A 20570-nucleotide genomic window follows, 5' to 3' on the forward strand; every position below is an offset into this window, starting at 1 on the left:
TCTGGTCTCAGGACACCTTTCCTGATTGCCCTTATCTAAAGTATCTCTGCAACCACCATTTTGTTATCTATCACAACATCCTGTTTATTTTCATCATATTGCTTAATAAAATTTATAATTCTTTATGTATCTGTTTTATATTTATTTAGTTTTCTTGTATATTGGTTGCCTCTCCCAGTAGAATAAAAGCTCCATGAGGATAGAGATGGTGTTATAAACACAGCCTCAATCATAGTGCCAGGCACATAGCAGGTCCTCAATAAATAAAGTCAACAAATATATAACTAAAGAGATAGGAAAACATAAAAAGAATGGAGGAAAGTTTGGTGTAATCAGAGGTGGGAGAGGGAAGGGAGAAACAGAAAATAGCATTTTACATTGTGTAGAATTCTTCACAAAGGTCTTCATTGTGAAGCAGTGTTAAATAATGACTAAATCTAACCTACAGCCACCCAATGGGTGGGTGATGTAGAATGAAGATGGAAAACTGCTGACTCCAAAAGTTAGAAAGGTCCTGACCTTGATTGTTAAAGTCCACAAAAATGATGCCAGGGATTGGAAAGGAGAGGTAAGCCTCCTGAGCAATGTGGACAAACTGAAACTTACGGCATATTAATTCAGCCCAATTCCTACTCACCTATTTGCACAAGTAAATTATTATTTATTCTAGACATGAAGGAACAGATACAGATTTCATTTATTTTATTATCTTGAGACCATTTGTAGCAAAATAGGTTAGTAAAACATTATTATGGACCAGTAATTTTATTTCATTTTTCATCACTGTGTTTGTCATTATCTTCTTTGTTTTCTTCATCACCATCACCCTCACTATCTTTAGGGGCAGCATTTGCTTCAGGCATTCACAAATCTGCTGACTTTGCCTTAAGCACAGTTTTATATGCCTGCATTAATTGTCCATCCTTTCTTTCCCTCTACCCCTCTTTTTATCTTCCTTATCTCTGATACGATGAGATTTCCCTGGTTTTAAGCTGGAGGGTATTGTATTAATGGTCCATAGCCATAATGAAACAATAAAAGTTTGGCTGAAGTTAACATTTTTAAAAACAGAGGAGCCCATAAATTTTCACTGGCCATATGTTGTTTTTGTTTTTTTTTTCTTTTTGGGAAACCACTAACAAACATCAGCGAGAAAACAAGTTTAAGTGACAAGGTATAAATATCTGGTGGCTGTGTAAAATGATACCTTAATGTGAAAAATGGTATTGCTCACTTTTGTTATTGTACAGAAATGTCTTTCCTTCAGACCAAAATAGAGATACAAATAGCATGTGGCTAGAGAATAATGACACACATACTTCAGAACTTTTCGTCTGTACCTTGGTCGTCCCTTGGCAGTTTGAAAGTCCTTATTCAAACCAGACCTCATAATAAAGAAAAATGTTTTTGTTTTAGAATTTTCACTGTAGCACCTGTTACATTCTTCCCTTCTATCCAATGAATAAAAAAATACTTTAATTCACTTACAGGAAAAAATTATAAAGCAAAAGGGAAAATAAAGGCAGAGAATAATTTTATTTCTAGAAAAATAGATAATGTACCTGTCAAGTTATATTTATTCCAATGGCCTTTGGCAACATTTTCTAGTGACAGCAGCAAAGATTCCAAAATTGCTTCCATAGGCCCCACACAAAGATAGGTAACAGAGGGCATTATTAATTTTAACACAGAGTAATTTATTGAAACCCAACACTCCATGATTAAAGTATTGGGATTTTTTTTCCCTTTCCATCCCACTCATCACTCTAAATGAATTCACATTCCCTTTTCTTTATCTACTCTCCTTTCCTCCAAAACAGCCATCTGCTATTTTCTTTATGAAAAAATGCAACCTACAATTAGTGTCTTGTTCATCTTTTCTTTCTCAAAAAAAAAAAAAGAGAGAGCTATTATGCAAATCCTCTGCAATTTGGTTTCAAATACTCTTTGTAGTGTGATGAGCAATTTTTCTTAATACAAACCCAGCTTTTTTGCCAGGACTTACTAATAGATTTTTTAAAAGAGAAATTTCATGTGACTTCGTTACGCTCCTCTAATGTAAATTTTTTAAACGCACATTTAGAATGGAATTATCATTGCTCCTTGAGTTATAGAAGGAAAAAAAAACCCAATTCTTCTGTGTATTTCATCCTGAAAAAGAGGGCTGAAATAACCTCAAAATCTTTCTTCTACCTTAAATTTCATCATTCTCTTTACCTTAAGAATTGGCCTATACCAAATACTACTGTCAGTAGATCAGGGAAAAGTATTTTCTTTGGCTTTTTCTGAAAACACATTGAAAGTGATAGTAGTTTACCTGTAAGCACAAATTTGTTATTTGATTTTAGTTGCTCCTCAGGAACTAAGGTATAATTTGACCCAATTCATTCAGGTATGGATAAGGTGAGGTGTTTAAGGCTTCTTGTTAACAAGATAAACATCTACAGTGTGAAGTGCTGATAGAACTGAAGTAAAAATGACAATATTTTTACTATCATAAGAAATGACATTACACGAAGAATCAGAAATCCTTAGTCTTAAAACTGATCCTGCTGCTGACTAGTCATATGCCCTGGGCTAGTAATCCCGTTGATCCTTGGTTTCCTCATTTTACAGCTGAGAATTACTACCTCTTTCAACTGCTCCATAGGATTGTAATGAGGATGAGACAATTGATCCATGTTACTGCTTTTGCAATGGATTATAGAAACACACATTTGACGGAGACATCAAGATGTGCCAGAGGCTCTTAAAATTTCATATTTCCTACAGCACCTTCACCTAGGAAGCTTGCTACAAATGCAGATTCCTAAGATCCACCTTTAGACCTGATTATCTGGAACTGGGGCTGGAAAAACCACATTCATATTGATAAACCTGGGTGACTTTTATACACATGAAAAACTGAGAGCCACCCAAAGAGAAATAGACAGAATGTGGTCAGTATTAATTTAATTTAAGTAGACATCTAATGTTTCATATTTAATTAACTATCCAATATATACATAGCTAAATTAGATATTTAATCCGATGAGATGTTTTGCTCATTTGTTGGAGTCTATGTGTATGTTTATATATTGCATATTATAATTCAATGAAGGATCCCTCGGGTTTACACTGTGAATATAAGCAGTTAATACTAGATTAAATAATAGATAATTTAAGTTAGCTAACTTTATTATCTGTATTGTCCTTATAACTTCATTGCTCTGCTTTATTTCAAATGTCTGCTGAAAAATACAGTAAATAAAAATGTTTTCACCTCGTGGATCCACATGAATAATAATAACTCAAATTTCTGGCTTTGCTGATTATGCAAAACTCCCATCCCCCAAAGAAGTCTCCACAAATATCTTGGGAAATTTCTGGGTGTCTCATATGTATCCAGAAATCATCCTTCTTGCTGTAGTCCCCGTGTGGTATCTACAGTGCTCTTCCTTACCAGTTCTGGTCCCACGTTGAGCTTTCTTTCTCTCTGAGTCACTGGAGCGGTCCCACCCCTGCCGCTGCTGACAGGTACCACGTGAGGGTGCCCCAAGTCCTTGCTAGGGGTGATGCCTCTCACTGCTCCCTGAGCTGCCAGTCCTCACAGTGTCACAGTAGTGGTGGGCTCAGCAAGGGAGTGTGGAAACTGGTTCTCTTCTCTGTTCTGTGATTCATCTGGTTCTCTGGGGCAACTAGGGAAAGCGGAATTAAAGCATCTTTTGTACTTGGAAGCCATCTGGAAAACAATGATTTCAGCTTTTGTCATAAAGGCTCAAAAACAAAAAGTCCTTTGAGGTAGAGTAGCACCATTTTACCAGCTTACTCCTTCTGTTCGGCCTTGTATCTCTCTTTTCTCCAGACATAAGCCCACACTGCCCTACTCTTCCTTACCCAAAAAGTAAAATGTTAGGCCTCACAGTAAATTTTTGGCTGGATTTTGGAAGTTCATATACTCCATCAGACACACCTCAACATTTTCAATAACGTTTAGGTTTAGCTGAACTAAACAGCCATAAAAGAGTGGTGGAGGTTAAAAGTGAATTATGTCCTCCCAAATAACATTAAGGTAATAATAATAAAAGTCAAATACTCTGACAAGGCTAAGGATGAAAGACAGACAGCCCTCTAACTGGCCTGTTCTCCCTTCTCTGCCCCCATTTTCCACTTGCCAAAGCAATCACTTTCAAATTTTTGGAAATTTCTTCTGTTACTTAACTTCATATATATAAATAATATGCTTATACTATCAGCTCCTAATTTTTCAGTTTTTTGTATTATATGCAAACTTCTTGCTCTCAGCAATGGTAATGTACCTTTCATTCCCTTCCCATCGCCACCTTCTAGAAGTGTACACCCCCCTGCCCTCCATCTTCCAGTATACAGGGTGTCCCAAAAGTTGCCATACATGGGGAAAGTGGGAAATTGTAGCCAAATGTACCTTTATTTACAAAATATTCATTACAAAATTTTACAAAAATTTTCCTTTGTATGGAGACTTTTGGGACACCTTGTAGTTATATGATTTCCATTTATATCGATATTTCGTGTTTACACCATTATGATTATGTAACTATTCCCAGCTGTGCTATCTATTGAACATGAGGATTTTCTCTTCTTGTGCATCTCTTTGTATTTTACCTCAAATTAATTTCCTCTTTTTTTATTTTAGCTTAGCTTTCTGTGTATCTATCACTAATTCGACCTTCAACTCCTATAGAAAAATAAATATCCCCTTAACGGATTTTAAACTCATTGGGTATTCTATCAGTTCCATCCTCTTGAGTCACTTTGCCCCAAACGATATGTCCCGTTTTAGTTGGGGCTGGCTGCTATCTTGGTCTGTTATACAGCTTTTATTCTGGAATGTCCCCACTACAAATTCTGGGTTTCTGTATCTCACGTTGATTTCTTGTTTTCTCAACTTAATGTACTCTTTTAAATACTCTCCCTTTTATGAAAACATTTAACAAGGAAAGGAAGCATGGAAGGTAAATTTTTTTTTAACATCTGTCATGTCTCAGCCTGTCTGTTACCTGCCTTCACTTGATTAAAATGTTGCTGGGTATAAAATTCTAGGATTAAACAAAACTTTCAGAATTTTGAAAGTCATAGCTCCACTTGGTAGAAGGAACGTAAGGGTGGTCACTATTTTCATCATATATCAATTTACATAATCTGCCTATTTTTCTCAGAGTACTTCTCTTTTCATAGTACCTGACATCCACAGTCCACAATACTTTGTTTTATTTATGCTCTCCTAAAGGTGAGGGGGAGAAGATCTGTAATCTAAGTGCTTCCTAAACGTACTTTGACACAATCCTGCTGAAATCAATCCCTCACTCTACATTTAGAGAGCCTTGTGGTGAAAGCACTACTGAGCCTTTGGTGGTGTACCTCATTGGTTTACTTCTCAGTTTCCCCTCCTGTTAAGTTACGCTTCAAATTTTATGTTTGTTAAGTCAGCTAACACTAACAAATAAGCCACTTTCTACATTTGTTCTTCTGTCCTATTGCCTCCTATGATTGTTGGTTTCTGCATTTTTATTAGTTCATTTATTATCAGCATAATGGAATTGAAAGGAAAGGGAAGCAATTTATGTATTCAATCTGCTATGCTATCTTAAATAGAAACTGAATAGAGCTTTCTGTCCTCAATTTTTGTTTTGAAATTTTTCAAAGCTACAGAAAATGTTTAAGAATAATACAATGAACACTCTATACCTTCATGTAGATAAACCAATTGATAACAAATTGCAATATATTGGTATCATCTTCTCTGTGTATTTGTGTGTGTATATGTGTATATATACATATGCAAACAAAGATAGATACATATACATATATCATATCTCTCTCTCTTTCTTTCTCTCTCTCTATCTCTCTGAGTAAACCGTTTGGAAGTAAGTTGTAGACACAGGATACTTCATCCATAAATATTCCAGGATCTCCTAAGATCAAAGAACATTCTTTTGCATATCCACAATACTGTTATCACTGTCAGATATTTAACATTGATGCAATATTATATAACATATAGACCCTATTTAGATTTTCTCAATTGTCCCAGTAAATTCATGTATGTTTTTTTTTTCCTAATCCAAGAGTCAATCAAAGACTCAACATTGCCCTATCTCCATAATGAATTTTATCTTGAATAACACACCCTTCTTTTGTGTCTCTCCCAATATTAACATTTTTAATGAGTTCAGGCCAGTTTCTTTGTAAAATGTCCTACAATATAGATTTGGCTGATTATTGCCCTATGATCAGATTCAAGTTAAATATTATTGACAAGAATACTATGTAGGTGTTATTATATAGCTTTTAAAAGCAAATTTTACCATTATTTTCATAGGAGATGAACATTATTTTATATTCTTTTATAATCTAAAAGCACATATTAAACCATAATAAAGTATATAACATATATTCTATGGTTATATCTGTTCCAAATTATAATAAAAACAGTAACTTTTGATTGGAAACTAATTTTAGGATGCACTAAATAACCATCATGTGTCCATTTTTATCTCCATTAAGCAAAGGTGGCTTTATTATAAAAAAATTAGAATCCAATTTTCTCATGAAATGAAGAAATTGGAGTAGACTAATTTTTATAGTCTTACCTAGTTCTCAAATTTCATGAATCTATGAATAAGACATCACATGCAATTTTGAAAATAAAATAAATTTGAGGACATAAAATTATAGAACAAAATATTATTAAAATGTTTATTCTTTTATATAAATTGACAATAGGCATACTACTGACAATTATTTATGTTTTTCTATTTACAATTTATAGATTACACCATTGTATGCTGTCCAAATCTATACCAGTAATGGGTTAAGTTTGGGTCACCTTACTCTACTTGCAAATAACTAAATGTGTGTAGATTATTGTACTATAGAAGCAAGGTTAAATGTTAAAAATACACAGTATTAGTTAGGACTTATTTCAACTTACCTGGCAGCAAATAAAAGCTAATATTTTCCATATTATAAAGAAGAAGATACTGCTACTAATTATATAGGCAGTTATGCTATAACAGCTTCCATTTTAATAAATGTATAGTCTTTATTTTTCATTTAATTTTGTTGAATTACATTGCTTTAAAGATAGAATAGTTACAATAATGTCTTTTCATTTTTAATTGATTCTATTCAGTGAGAGTGCATTTTCAAAATCATTATCAGCACTAGTACAGTGCAAATAACTATAATTGTAAGGAACTTTTGAGTTGAGATGATGGTATTGTATCTTACTCTTTCAGGAAGCTCTGATCATGGCAAGTATGGACCACCCACATTTAGTCCGGTTATTGGGTGTGTGTCTGAGCCCAACCATCCAGCTGGTTACTCAGCTTATGCCCCATGGCTGCCTACTGGATTACGTTCATGAACACAAGGATAACATCGGATCACAGCTGCTGCTTAACTGGTGTGTCCAGATAGCTAAGGTAAGTGCCCATCACCTCCTATGGAAATGACATTTCTGGATTAATATTTCCTAATCTGGAACAGTTTGGATATGGAAAACATGCCAAACCTTGCAACCTATTTAAATAAAACAAATTATATTTGCTACATTGAAAGATACATGATAGGGAGGTACCTTTATGCAAACCACAGATTAAACATATGATATATATTTTTGTATTATTGTACTGTGCCATTGTATTGTATTGACTAGATGCCAACACAAATAGCGTACTAGTCAGGGAAATATCATTATCCTGAATTTGTTTGGCTTTTTGTTTTGGCAGAGTCTAATTAACAAACAAAATCCAAGAAAGAAAAGATTCAATGTCTGAATTGTTCCATATTTAGATGATTTTGAAAAATAGCCTGTATGTTCAATTCTCAATATTACAAATGATCAAATTCTAAATATTTTCCTAGTCTTTTTGATAATTTTCAATTGATCTTCAACGGTTGGGCTTTTTGGTTTGACACAGAGGCTCAGGCATGTAACATACATACATAAGGGATGTAGTCTGGGGTGATAGGGACAGTGGCTCTGTGGCAAACTAGAGAACATCTGCCATCTGCTACCCTCTAGGGGACTGTGGTTTGGGAATTATGACCAGAGTTATCTGGTCTTTCAATTTTTTCAAGAGCACTCAGAATTCTGGATTTTTATGTGAATTCTCCAAATTTAAATCTTATCTCAAACTATTGAAGCACTTAGTATTAATAAAAATTTAGCATTTGTATTAATAAAAATTTAGCATTTGTTCTTAGACCATGCTGGGCTTGGGGAAGGAGGGAATCTCATCTTTAAAATTCAGTATTTCTGACTGTTAGAAGAAAGAACTTGGGTCTCCCATCCTCATGTGCTTTCCTATACAGGTTCCTAAGATGTCTGTGTTCTTATCATGACCTCTAATTTTCATGTCAGAAGAATTGAATTGTTTGTAATATTGAAAACATGTGAAATCACCAGTGACCTGGCAAAGAGCTGAGGTTAGGGGTAATTCTTAGAATAAGACAGTGTACTATTGAAGTAGAACAAAGAAAAAAATTCTAACATGTCAGTCTTAAGCTAGAAAAGGTTAATATTGGTTTGGCTTCCTAATATTGCAAGAATTTTAGTTCCTGACTCCTTTCTAAGGAAAATGTTATTTGTAGTTTCTTTGTTGTTGTTGCTGCTGTATTTGGAAAGCCTGAATACTGAGTGTAGGCTGCTATTATTTGTAAAAATCCTGAAACCTTCCTCAGAGCTTTACATGTCTATTTTACTTTGTTAGATTTTCTTCTGGTGCTCTAATGGATTTGCAGCTTAATTCAAATGTAGGATTCCAAGAGCTTTCTTTTTTCATGGTTTACCATTGAAACTATTTGAAAGGATGATTCTAAAGATATGTTAGTGGTTTGTTATACCTTTCAAGATGATTTATAGATCATCACCTGATTAAGTTGTAAATTCACCCACCTTAAAATTCTTCCAAAAAGAAATAAAAGTAATAAAACTCATTCAATATTTTTAATAATCAGAATTTAGTATGTTTAACCAAATAATTTAGATTCTGGCTATAAGTAAAGACACTGTCACTAATATTTTTGCAAATAGATTGTTTATAGCATTTATGTTTTCTGACAAAACGTGATTGTCTCAAAGATTAGCATGATTTGGGGCCAGTTTAATAGATTTCCCTCAATTAATTTTATTTTATTTCCCACTTTATTTTGTTTATGACCAAATTACCTTTCTTGTCCTTACCATATCCCTAATTGGAGCTAATTAAATCTGATTTTTTTTGTGTGTATGTGGCTCATGGACTGGTATCTGTGGATCTTATTTTATTTATTTATTTAGTTTTTTACTTTTGGTGGCAGGGTGGGAATTAGTGGGAAGGACAAAGAGAAGAGAAGAATCTCCCTCATTTAAAAACATAGTTCACAATGATTGGAAGGAGAGCAGATTCCTGTGTTAAGAAATGAATGCCTCTTCTGTACACAGATGTAATATCTTTCTTAAGGCTTGAATGTGTTACATGAGCAGAGCCTTCACTTACCTTCTTTTTTTTCCTCTTTTCCATTTTTCTCTAGTAGTAACTATACTGAATGATAAGAAACATTAATTTCTCATTTGATCCAGTCATTTCCTTCTGCATAAATTAAAATAAGACACAAATCTGAATATCTGATGTCATTTAAATGCACAAACTAGGTGCTGACATTTCTGATTTGTTTCTGGTCAAGAGGAGACACTATGTGTAGATATGATCTCAGTCATATGCCCATATATGCAAATTGTAAAATTAAAATTAGACTAGAGAAGAACCAGAACACTACTAACATACAAAAGATGAAATTGGTACTTATTGTTATGCTTAATAATATAATAATGGCATTTAATACCATTTAGAAGTTTGTGAATATCAATTGTTTGAATGGGTTCCATGGGCATATTTTGACAGAGAAATTTTTATATTTTATAAAGCAGAATAGAAGATAAGTATTTAAATTAAAAGTCATAGTATTATTGGCAGAGCTAAATTCCATTTAATGACAATCCACAACTAAAATCAAAATAGAGAGATTATTTTTTGTAATTATATAACCACTTTTGGGAGAAAAAAGGATGATAGCTTATTAGTTATTATTTTTACTCCTATTACTTAAATTTGAATGCATATATAATATGATGAATTGTCATAAGATCTTTTGTGAAAGTCAATGGCATAAATCTGTCACAGTGTTGAGATTTTATTGAGGGTAAACACCTTCATTTACTCTCCCAGGGTCACACTGCAAACTAGTCTAAGGATGAAAAACTAAGCTCAGAAACATGAATAAGTCATTAATTGTTTTGTAGACAGGCAGTGTTTAATAATTTTTTTCATAAAAAAGGCAGCCTAATCAGTGAATTTTTGCAAGGTCTTGGTATATTTTTTAGAATGATGTTTTAACTAGAGATTTGAGAATTGAATCCCCAAGGAGAATTATCTACAGTCTTTGTTAAGTTAGGAGGGATTTATTTATTAATTTAAAAATCATATTAAGTGTATTAGGTTTTTCAAGAGAAACAGAACCAATATGATATATATATAATTATATTATATAAAGATATTTATTATGAAGAATTAGATCATGAGATTATAGAAGCTGATGAGTCTAAAGATTTGCAGTCAGCAAACTGGAGACTCAGGAGAGCCCATTCTGTAGTTCTAGTCCCAGTCTGAAGGCACCAGAACCAGGTGAGCCGATGATATAATTCTAATCTGAAAGCCAGTGGACTCCAGACCCAGAAAGAGCCAATGTTTCAGCTCGAGTCCAAATGCAGGAGAAAACTGATGTCCTAGTTCAAAGGCAGTCAGGCAGGAAATTTTTCTCTTACTTAGGGGTCAGCTGTTTTGTTCTGTTGAGGCCTTCAACTGATTGAACATGGCCTACCCACATCCGGGAGGGCAATCTGCTTTACTCAGTCTACCCAGAAACACCCTCACAGACCTCCCAGAATAATGTTAGACCAAATGTCTGGGCACCCTTGACCCATCAAGTTGACCTATAAAATTAACCATCACATTGAGTTACGATGTGGCAGGTGCTATCTCAAGCTTTGGGAATTCAAGAAAAAACAAGATTCTAAAATCCACCTATCACAATTCTTACATTACACTTGGAAAGATGAACCAAGTAAGCCAAGTAACCAAGTAAACGAAGAGCACTGCTTCAGGTAGTGCGAGATGAGAGATGGCACCACCCAGCAGTTTTTACGGTTGGACTTAGAAGATAGCAGTAACAGTTTTAGCTCTACTAATTATCATCTATAATGACTTAGACAAATTCCTTAATGTCTCAATCTGTTTCCTCAGCTATAAAATGAATATAAGCTTATTGCTGTTGTGATGGTTAAATGGGATCATGCATCAGCTTTGCTCAATTGCTGCCAGAGCTTCAATGCTTAATAGATATTATTATATTGTTAAGCAAAATAACAATCTATATTTATTTAAATATATTAAATATGTTATTTAATATTATTATCAAAATTAATTAATTTAGACATGGCTTCAACAGAAAGATAGCATAATAGCAGAAAGAACATGAACCATACAGAAATACAAATCTGGATTTGAATCCTGGATCATAGTTATAAGACCTTCAAAAGTCATTTCTTCTTTTGTCAAATAAAGTACTTGACCTGCATAAAATGCATCAAGCCTGTTTTTACCCAATTTGAATTAGTAAACAAATAGGAACAATTCATACTAATCTAAAAAATTAGACAAAAATTTCCGCAGAATAAGAATATATTATATATGTATATCCCTTTATTTGCTAGTGCTCATTAATAATTGTATTCATGAATATAGTAAACATTTATTAAAACCTACTATTATAAAAGTGAAAGGAAGTGAATTTCAGAATTAGAAAGATCTGGCTTTGAATCCCTACACCACCAGTCATTAGCTGGAAAATTTAGGTCAAGTTTCTTAAACTCTCTGAGCCTCCTTATCTGAAAATTAGGGTAATAATATCTACTACATAATGTTGTTGTAACATTTAAATAAAATAGTTAACATGTTTCCTAATACAGTATTGCTTGGTAATTAATGACTTTTTAAAAAAATTACACTGAGCAGTACTTTCAAAGCCATTCGTTTCGGAAGAGGATTATTTTACCTTTCCATGAATAAAGGGTTCATTTGAGGTTTATTCCAAGAAAAATTATGAGTCTGTTCCAGAGAAGTTTGTTTTCATCATTTCCTCATGTCAGATATAAATGTGGTCTGAGATGCCAGATTCAAGGAATATTACATTATTTTTTTTCTAAATTATAATTATCCATAGTATCAGAGAGTAGAATGGTGGTTACCAGGGGGTTTGGGGTAGGGGAAAAGAGGAGATGTTGACCTGTTATACAGCGACTCAATTCTGGAAAATTAACGTACAGAATGGTGACTACAGCTAACAATTATGTATAATATATTTGAAATTTGTTAAAATAATAAATCTCAAGTGTTTTCAACACAAAAAACATACACCAGTGCTAACCAAGTGAAGTTACGGATGTGTTAGCTTAATGGTGGTAATCATTTTATAATTTGTGTGTGTATCAAAACATCATGTTGTACATCTTAAATACATACAATTTTAATTTTTCAATCATATCTCAATAAAACTAGGGAAAATTATTCCAGCTTGTTACGCACCTATCAGAGTTGGCTAGAAATCCCATTTTAATCATGTATTAGGAAGTCTTCACAAGGTTTCTTTTAGAGCTGTTGAAGAATCTGAAGAGGTATACAAGGCGCTTAGCAAACAGGGGCAGGGGCTTCATTTTTCTGAATTTTGTCATTGGTACATAAAGGTGCTGCTTGTTCAGCCCAATAGCAGAAGGGCTCTCCAGTCTCTCTGTCAGGAATGCACAATTATACAGCTTCCAAATCATTGTGTTCTTCTCTTTTTTTATTTGGCATATAACATAAGTGTTTATAGCTCGTGAGTCTGAGCTCAGCTTGCTGGGTGGCTCTGGGATCTCGGCTGAGCTCACTCACATGTTGGAGGTGTTGGCTTTCTGTGAGCTGAACTAGACTGGGCTGGCTGGCGTCATAGGGCTCCACTTCACATAACTCCCCTCCCCAGTCAACCTGGCCAGAGCATGTTCCTACAAACTCTTGTCCCTTGCTGGTCATTCCCTAGGGCCTGGGTGTCCATCCACATACCACCCCATAAGAGACCTGTCACTTCTGTAGATGTAGAGTGAGAGTAGGAGCACAGGCCCTTCCTACCCCACCCTAGTCCCTTCTGGAACTGCCGGCAGTGATTCCCTCTTCCCTCTTCAAACTTAAAGAACCTAATCTTTTTTTCTCCAGGTAGTTGAGTGCAGCCTCTCCTACGTTCCACCTTCATGGCTAGATAGAAATAAGTCAATTTCTCAAATAACAAAACCTAAGTTTAAGCTTATCTCCTGGGTGCCGGTGCTTCAGAATTGCAATTTTAGGTCCTGCAGTACAGAAACCCTGAAAAACCATTTCCAGATAGGGAGCCCAGGCTAGAAACACACAGACTTTCCTATTTCTTCCAAAGCAGCAAGCACAAAACACCAATTGATATTTTAGTAAAGTGTTTTGCTGCCGTGTAAACAAAGAAAAGGAAAGCAATAGAAAAATGACACAGAAGGAACCCAGCCCAGAAAAGTTCCTTTTGTGGAACTGGTGAATCTTTAAAAATGAATATCAGAGGTTGTTGAAATTTTAAGTGCAGGAAGGAGCCCCAGAAGATCATCTAGTTCAGTGATTTTAAATTTTCTTAAGGCATAAATTTGTTTCTTCATGTGAAATGTTACTTTAAAATCAAAACAAATAAAGCTGAGCCGTAACTGCAGCAGCAGAAGGGTGTTGAGAGGGCTTTATGGAACCCTGAGGGTGCGGGAGGTCCTTACAGATACCAGCTTTAAGTGAGACCATCTGATGTGCCTGTGTGGGAGATGGGAAACCGAAGCCTCAACAGGTGACAGGGTCCATTTAAGGCCACAGTTCTTATTACTGACACAGCCAGGACCTGAATCCATATACTGCCCTGCCACCCGAAACATCCCAGTTCAGATTAACTGGCAGCCAGACCACCCCCGATGCCCAAATTTGCAATACCTGTGGACCTCTCATTTATAATTTAGGGGATATAACTACTGCGGTATTAGAGAAATATTGATCTAAAATATGAGCTCATACATTTCTTGTGATAACTTCTTAAGTGAGCTGATGAAATTTTTTCCCCTATAGAATTTTACATGAGGCAGCTAGCTTATTTTGGCCTCCAAATACTTGTTGTGATTTTAGTTCACCTTCCAAGGCTTTTTTTTTTTTTAATATTCCCTTTACACCAATAGTTTTCCCTTTTGATCTGTATATCAGAATGTCTAATAACAGCAACCTCCCAAGTTGGTGATAAAGCACCTGGCTGAATTTGAATCGTGTTCATCCCCTCCCTGAAACAATCTCGTGCTTTTTATTTAGGTGCCAAATTCTCATTGCCTTAAAGGAGGACAGTGTATAAAGGGTAGGAAGAAATAAGAGAGAATCTCAATTCTACCAGATGAAAATGAAGTTTATTGAGGCAGTTTCTAGAGCACAGGTCCCAGAATTGCACTGAAGCCTTAATTATTTCCTGGGGTTTACATGAAATATGAAGGTCTCTCACTTAGGAAAGTCATTTAGGTTTTTTTCTTGTTTCTCTGTTTTAACCTATAAAATAGCAAGCTTCCCTTTTGCTTTGCTTTGCCTGTGGCTTTGTTTGGCATGCTGAGCAACTCTAATTCAGCCTGTAAGTTACTCCTTTCTATAAATGGCAAAGGTTTTTTATTCAGCTACCATACACATCCAGAAAATAAAGAACTTCCTTTCTGTACTGTGAATTTATGCTTTAGCTAGTACTTTTAATGGATTTTTTTTTGACAGAAAAGTGAAAGCTACCTAATCCAAATGGATTAAATTGTATTTTATATGTGTAAAGTATTCACAATTACATCTGTTAATCATGACATTGTGAGACTTGGTATTGTAGCAAATTGAGGCACATAGTGATTTTCTAAAATGTAGATTCAAAGTAAGAGGATTGGCATATCTAGTTTATTGCTCCCCTATGGCTTTTGTTTCTAAAACTGTAAGGGTAGATGGGTGTTACAACATTGCTTTCAGGAAGTTGTGATATATATATTCATGATCTTTCAGATGTATGCACAGGATGCTATTTTCCCAACAGATTTCAAGATGTTTACAGTAATTTGGAAAGATAGAGCTTGCATTTTGTTGCAGATAGGATAAACAAAGGATGAGAAGGTCAAGTAATTTGCTTAGAAACAGAAAAACTATAGTGGGACTAAAGACAAAACACAGACTTTCTTCCTTCTATCTTTGACCATGACCAAATTTTTTCTCCCAATAACTTTTCTTAAAAAAAAAAAAAACTTTTTATTTTGAAATAATTGTAGATTCACAGGAAATTATAAAAAATTTAAAGAGAGGTTCAATTTCTCCTTCACCCAGTTTTCCCAATGATAATATCTTGCATAACTATAGTACAATATTACAACCAGGAAATGGACATTGGTACAATCCACAGAGCTTTTTCAGATTTCATCAGTTTTACATGAATTTGTGTGTGTCTATGGGCAGTTTTATAAAACTTTATCACATGGGTAGATTCACATAACCACTACCACCATCAAGATATAAAGCTATTTTATGACCTCATGCCATTACTTTGAACAACACATGCCTCTTCCTTCTTTGCTTCTTTGTTTTTAATTGCACTCGTCTTGCCATGATCTATATTTGTAATAATGACTATTTTTTTTAACATTTTCTGAACTGTTTGTGCTTTGTACGTTAAAATGGACTTACAATACTCTGGACACTAAGTTTGATTATAGCATTAGTAATTTGGCAGTCTTATTTCAAAGAGTATCCTCTAGATTTGTACAGAAATATTCCATAACAGTGGCTATGGAGAAGATGAACTTGGATCTGTGTTGTTATATAAGCTAGAAGGGATGCAACACACAGGTGGTATTAGATCCTCTTACAATGACTTCCTGGAAACATCTGCTCTCATATTCTGCACCCTCTACTTACCATAGGAAAGCAGTTTATAAGGTCACTGGCTGCAGAAGAGAGATAGCCCAATCAAACCCAGAGGGCATGGAGCCAGGAGGAGGAAAATTAGGTTAATAATGAAGACAGGCTGAAAGTGAATGAGCGCAAGCAGTTAAGGCTTTATGACAATCTTCTTCCTTCTGAGAAAGTTCAAAAATTTAGAATAATTCTGCTTTGTATCAAACATGATAAACCAAAATATATATAGCTTGTATACTATTCATGTGTATGTCACACATACACATAAATATGCATAAATGTAGACATATGTAGTATTTTTATATATCTTAATATCAGCATATTAGTAAGAGAAATTTATATTTAGAATATAGAATAGTTCTTTGTGGCCAAAGATGTTGAGAGCCGTTATTGTGATGATTAGAAATATTAGGCTGAGCAGTATTTGTACAAAATTTCACTTTCTATTGTCTAAATTTGATTGATTATAAAGACCTTGGTGGCAGCTATTCGTTATTTTTCATTAGACTAAGGTGAAATATGAACAAAATATATGTGTAGTCGTGGAAAGGAAGGGTGAGCTAAGCAGTTATTAGTGCACGAAGAAAAGTGGCTCTGGGTCAAAGATTTTATCCTTCATTAAGGAATTTTTTCCTAAGCTCAGTGTCTACCCCATCACAAAGTGAACAAAGGATGAGCTTAATGATAGTCATCTATCAGCTGGCCACATTTTAAGTTTCAAGATCCTGCTATTCCCAATGCTTCATGCCTTGACAAGGCTAATTGTATAATTACAATACTATATCACCCACTCCTGGTACACTTTCACTGGCAAGGACCAGAACTGGGGACCCCGATGATTATCGCCCCAAGCAAGTACATTAGCATGAGTACAGTTTGCTAATGGGGCTGCTCTATTAGAAATTGTAGTACCTAAGGTTTAAGCCAAAGATTTTGTTATGAAGTCCCTTGTAGATTAAGTGCCAGATTAAGTTGAGCTGTAAAATTAGATATTTTAATTTTTTTAAATAAAATGAATAACTTCTCTCATATATTTTTATATCCTTTCTGATATGTATTAAGATTTATTAATATCAAGGTTACTGTAGTAAAATAAAATAGAATTTAGAAAGCTTTCATGGAGAATGCACTAAGTGCTAACTAAAAGAATATCCTTAAGCTAATTTTTATACAAGGTTAAAGATTTCCACGGAAATCTAGCTAATATGGGTGGGATGGCTTCTGCGACATTAGTGCTGTCTTAATCCAGATGCCGGTTACGTGAGTGAACTCAGTTTATGAAATTTAATTGGGCTATATACTTATGACATGTACTTCTCTACTTTACTTTTTTGTTTATTTGTTTTATTTTCAGAGATAGGGTCTCATTCTGTTTCCCAGGCTGGAGTGCAGTGGTGCAATCACAGCTCAATGTAACCTCAAACTCCTGGGTTCAAGTGAACTTACTGCATCAATCTCCCGAGTGACTAGAACTATAGGTGCATGGGTCCATGCCTGGCTAATTTTTTAAAAAATTATTTTTTGTAGAGATGGGGTCTTGCTATGCTGCCCAGGCTGACCTCCAACTCCTGGCCTCAAGCAATCCTCCCACCTTGGCCTCCCAAAGCACTAGAATTATAGGTGTGAGCTACCATGCCAGCCCCTAGCTTTTTATACTTAAAAAAGTTACGATTCTAGCTGTTTATATTCTACTTTAAAGATTTTAGATGGCTATATCTTTAAAGCTTTGATATATTGAGTTAGAACATCAGCCTGAAATGACTCAGTTACTACGATAGGTTAGAAAAATGTAGGGTCAATACAGAATATGAGAAATCCCTAAATTAAGAGTGTACAGACAAGTGTCCTCTGTGGTGGAGCTGAGAAAATTTCATGAATTCCCCCCAGACCCTGAAACACAACCAGCCTTACATGATTGTAATCAGGGCTTCTGTGGAACAGGTCATCTTGTCATAGTTTGGTTTCATATAGATCTACAATGACAGTGCATGACAGCAACAATAATAGAAAATAGGGACCCTTATGTCTCTTTAACCTAAGTGTTGTTCATGAAAAAAGATCAATCTTGTAGTAATAAAATTATCTAACATTTCCATTGACATTATGAAAATGAGGTACACAATATACCTCTTTTAATTCGTAAAACAAAGTGGTGAGATTGATACTATTATATGTTTAACACATGAACTGCCATGTGAGTTGTGTTTAACTCAAGGTAGTTTTGAGCCGTGGGCCTCGTGAAGCAAAACCCTGCAGTTGGTTTGTGAAAAGCTTGCTTGTTAATGTTCTTATTGTTACAATTAATATTGACAATTTAATTCTAAAATCATAGGTTTCCTTGCCTGTAACTCACACACACAGAAAACAATAAAAAATAACAAATTAGAAAGGATTGTTTTGTCTTAATAAAACACCGAGGCCCCGTGTGGCAGTGAATGTGTTAAATGAGTTAATATATGCAAAGTACCTAACTCAGTGTCTGGTTTATACTAGCACTCAATAATGTCAGCTATTATTATTATTATCACTCTTGTGGTTATTGTTCACATCCTTCCTATTTTACATGAAAAAACCGAGACTTAAAAACGTCATATAACATGTCCAAGGTTGCATAGCTAATAAGCGTGGAGCTATGATTCTGCCACAAATAGTCTCCTCTGCTTGATGTAAGCATTGCCTTATGCTGCCTTTCTCAGGACCACCACATTGCATAACTCCAGGGACAGGGCAAGGCAGCAACTTCAGATTGATGGTACCCTTGCCTAACTGGTTTTTCACATTAATTAGATAATTGAAGGTAATATTTTGTATTTCCTATCATAATTGGTAAAATTTGATGTGAAAAATTTACCAATGGCAGGTATCTGGTACCATAATTTTGTGGAAAATGTGGGATAGCATAGATTATGTATCAATATAATGACTTAGAGTACTTACCATTACCTCATTATCTCAGTCACTTTTGTTATTGTTCTCCCATGCAAATTTTCTAATAAAACATAACTAAGTACGGTGATAGTTTACTCCATTACTAGCCTCATCTGAGAGCATACCAGTATAATCTATATGACACCTCTGGATTATTATTATGTCAAAACATGTCTGTGCAGTGGGACTTTCAGTGGGTGGCTTTTTACAGGACAGTAGTCTCTTCGTGCTCATTCTCCTGTTACCAGTGCCCATGATCTTATTCACAGGTGCCCTGGGGTTTCTGGCCACAAAGTCCACACATTTTCATCAATCATTGAGGTAGAGGTAGTGGAAAGTGGAAAATCTGTTTTGTTTTGTTTTTTTCCCTACTTGCATTCCCCAAAAGACTGGCTTGGAAAAACATTATTGAAAACTTCTTTTAAATCAGATTCAAGATATTACAGCAGAGCCTGCTAGAATCTGTCAACATCTCCATTATAAACCCATATTTTCCAGGTTTATTACTTGGCTGTGAAATTTTCCTATGGACTGTGATACAGAATACAGAATTTCAGCCCAAAGCAGTTTTTTATTATCATCACTCAAATATTGAGATTTTTCTAAGTTATGATTGTTTTTAAAAATGCCACAAATGTCAAGTACTTTGGGGGAACACCCACACATTTTAAGTCCTTTATAAAATGCAACATTAAAAACAATTTGTTCTTCGTAAGAAACAGAAAAACAAATAACTTAAACCTCAAGGCCTGAAGGGGAAATTTTGTGAGCCTACATGGATTTATTTCTTATGATTTGAGGGCTAATTTAATATTTAGATTGAGATTTTTAATATTACTACAATAAGCTTTCAAGAAATTGGCACCATATGGGTCTAAAAGAAATTGGATTGTAGACAAGGGAGAATTATAATAAAGACTGAAAATGCAACCCACAGAAATAGTATTCTTAAAGTTACTGATGTTGCTGCCATCAGAGATAGTGCTTTGTTCTGGTTTTTGTTTTTTTTTTTTTTGCTTTTTGTTTTTTACTTTCCCTACTGGTGAGTGCAAGAAAGGTGAAAAACAATTCCTAAACTGAGAAAACATTGGAGTGGACTACTAGAATCAGGAATTTCATCAGCAAAACCACCCCCATTGCAACTTAATTAAATTTCTTCTCAACAAAAATTGTGACATTGGAAGTTCCAAATTTTCTATCCCAAAACACATATACCATGAACAGGAAAAATACATATTACCGTATTCTACTCACTTACTCATTCACCACTCTAAATAAAAGTTGTCTAACAAGAAAATACTACCTAGGGTGTACTTTTCCCTGTTGGGATTGAATGAATCTAAAAACCTCTATTTTGGGTCAGATAAGTGGGTAAATCAGCTACACGTATGTCCTTGAGGAATTGTGATTTTTAGGACTCAAAAGAAATCACTCTTAGGGGAGTTTTGGCCATTAATAGTTCTAAAGAATTTGAAAATGCATTCTTGTGTATTTAAAGGGGAATCTGTATTTCAAATATAACAGGAGTTTTTTAAAAAAAACAACTAGGCAGAAGAAATTTTACTCCTTTGG

At 34.6% G+C, this 20570-nt stretch overlaps 1 protein-coding gene across 4 annotated transcripts in view; it reads left to right on the top strand.

Annotated features, from left to right (window-relative positions):
• Window positions 1-20570, top strand: part of ERBB4 (erb-b2 receptor tyrosine kinase 4) — a 1045679-nt gene that overhangs the window by 886111 nt on the left and 138998 nt on the right. For all 4 annotated transcript variants that reach the window (XM_045559045.1, XM_045559047.1, XM_045559044.1 and 1 more), the window contains exon 20: window positions 7260-7445. In XM_045559045.1, coding sequence (XP_045415001.1) covers window positions 7260-7445 — 186 coding nt within the window. The remainder of the gene's footprint in view (window positions 1-7259; window positions 7446-20570) is intronic.

This window comes from Lemur catta, chromosome 8 (genome assembly GCF_020740605.2).
Source record: "Lemur catta isolate mLemCat1 chromosome 8, mLemCat1.pri, whole genome shotgun sequence".
In the NCBI taxonomy this organism is placed as follows: Eukaryota; Metazoa; Chordata; class Mammalia; order Primates; family Lemuridae; genus Lemur; species Lemur catta.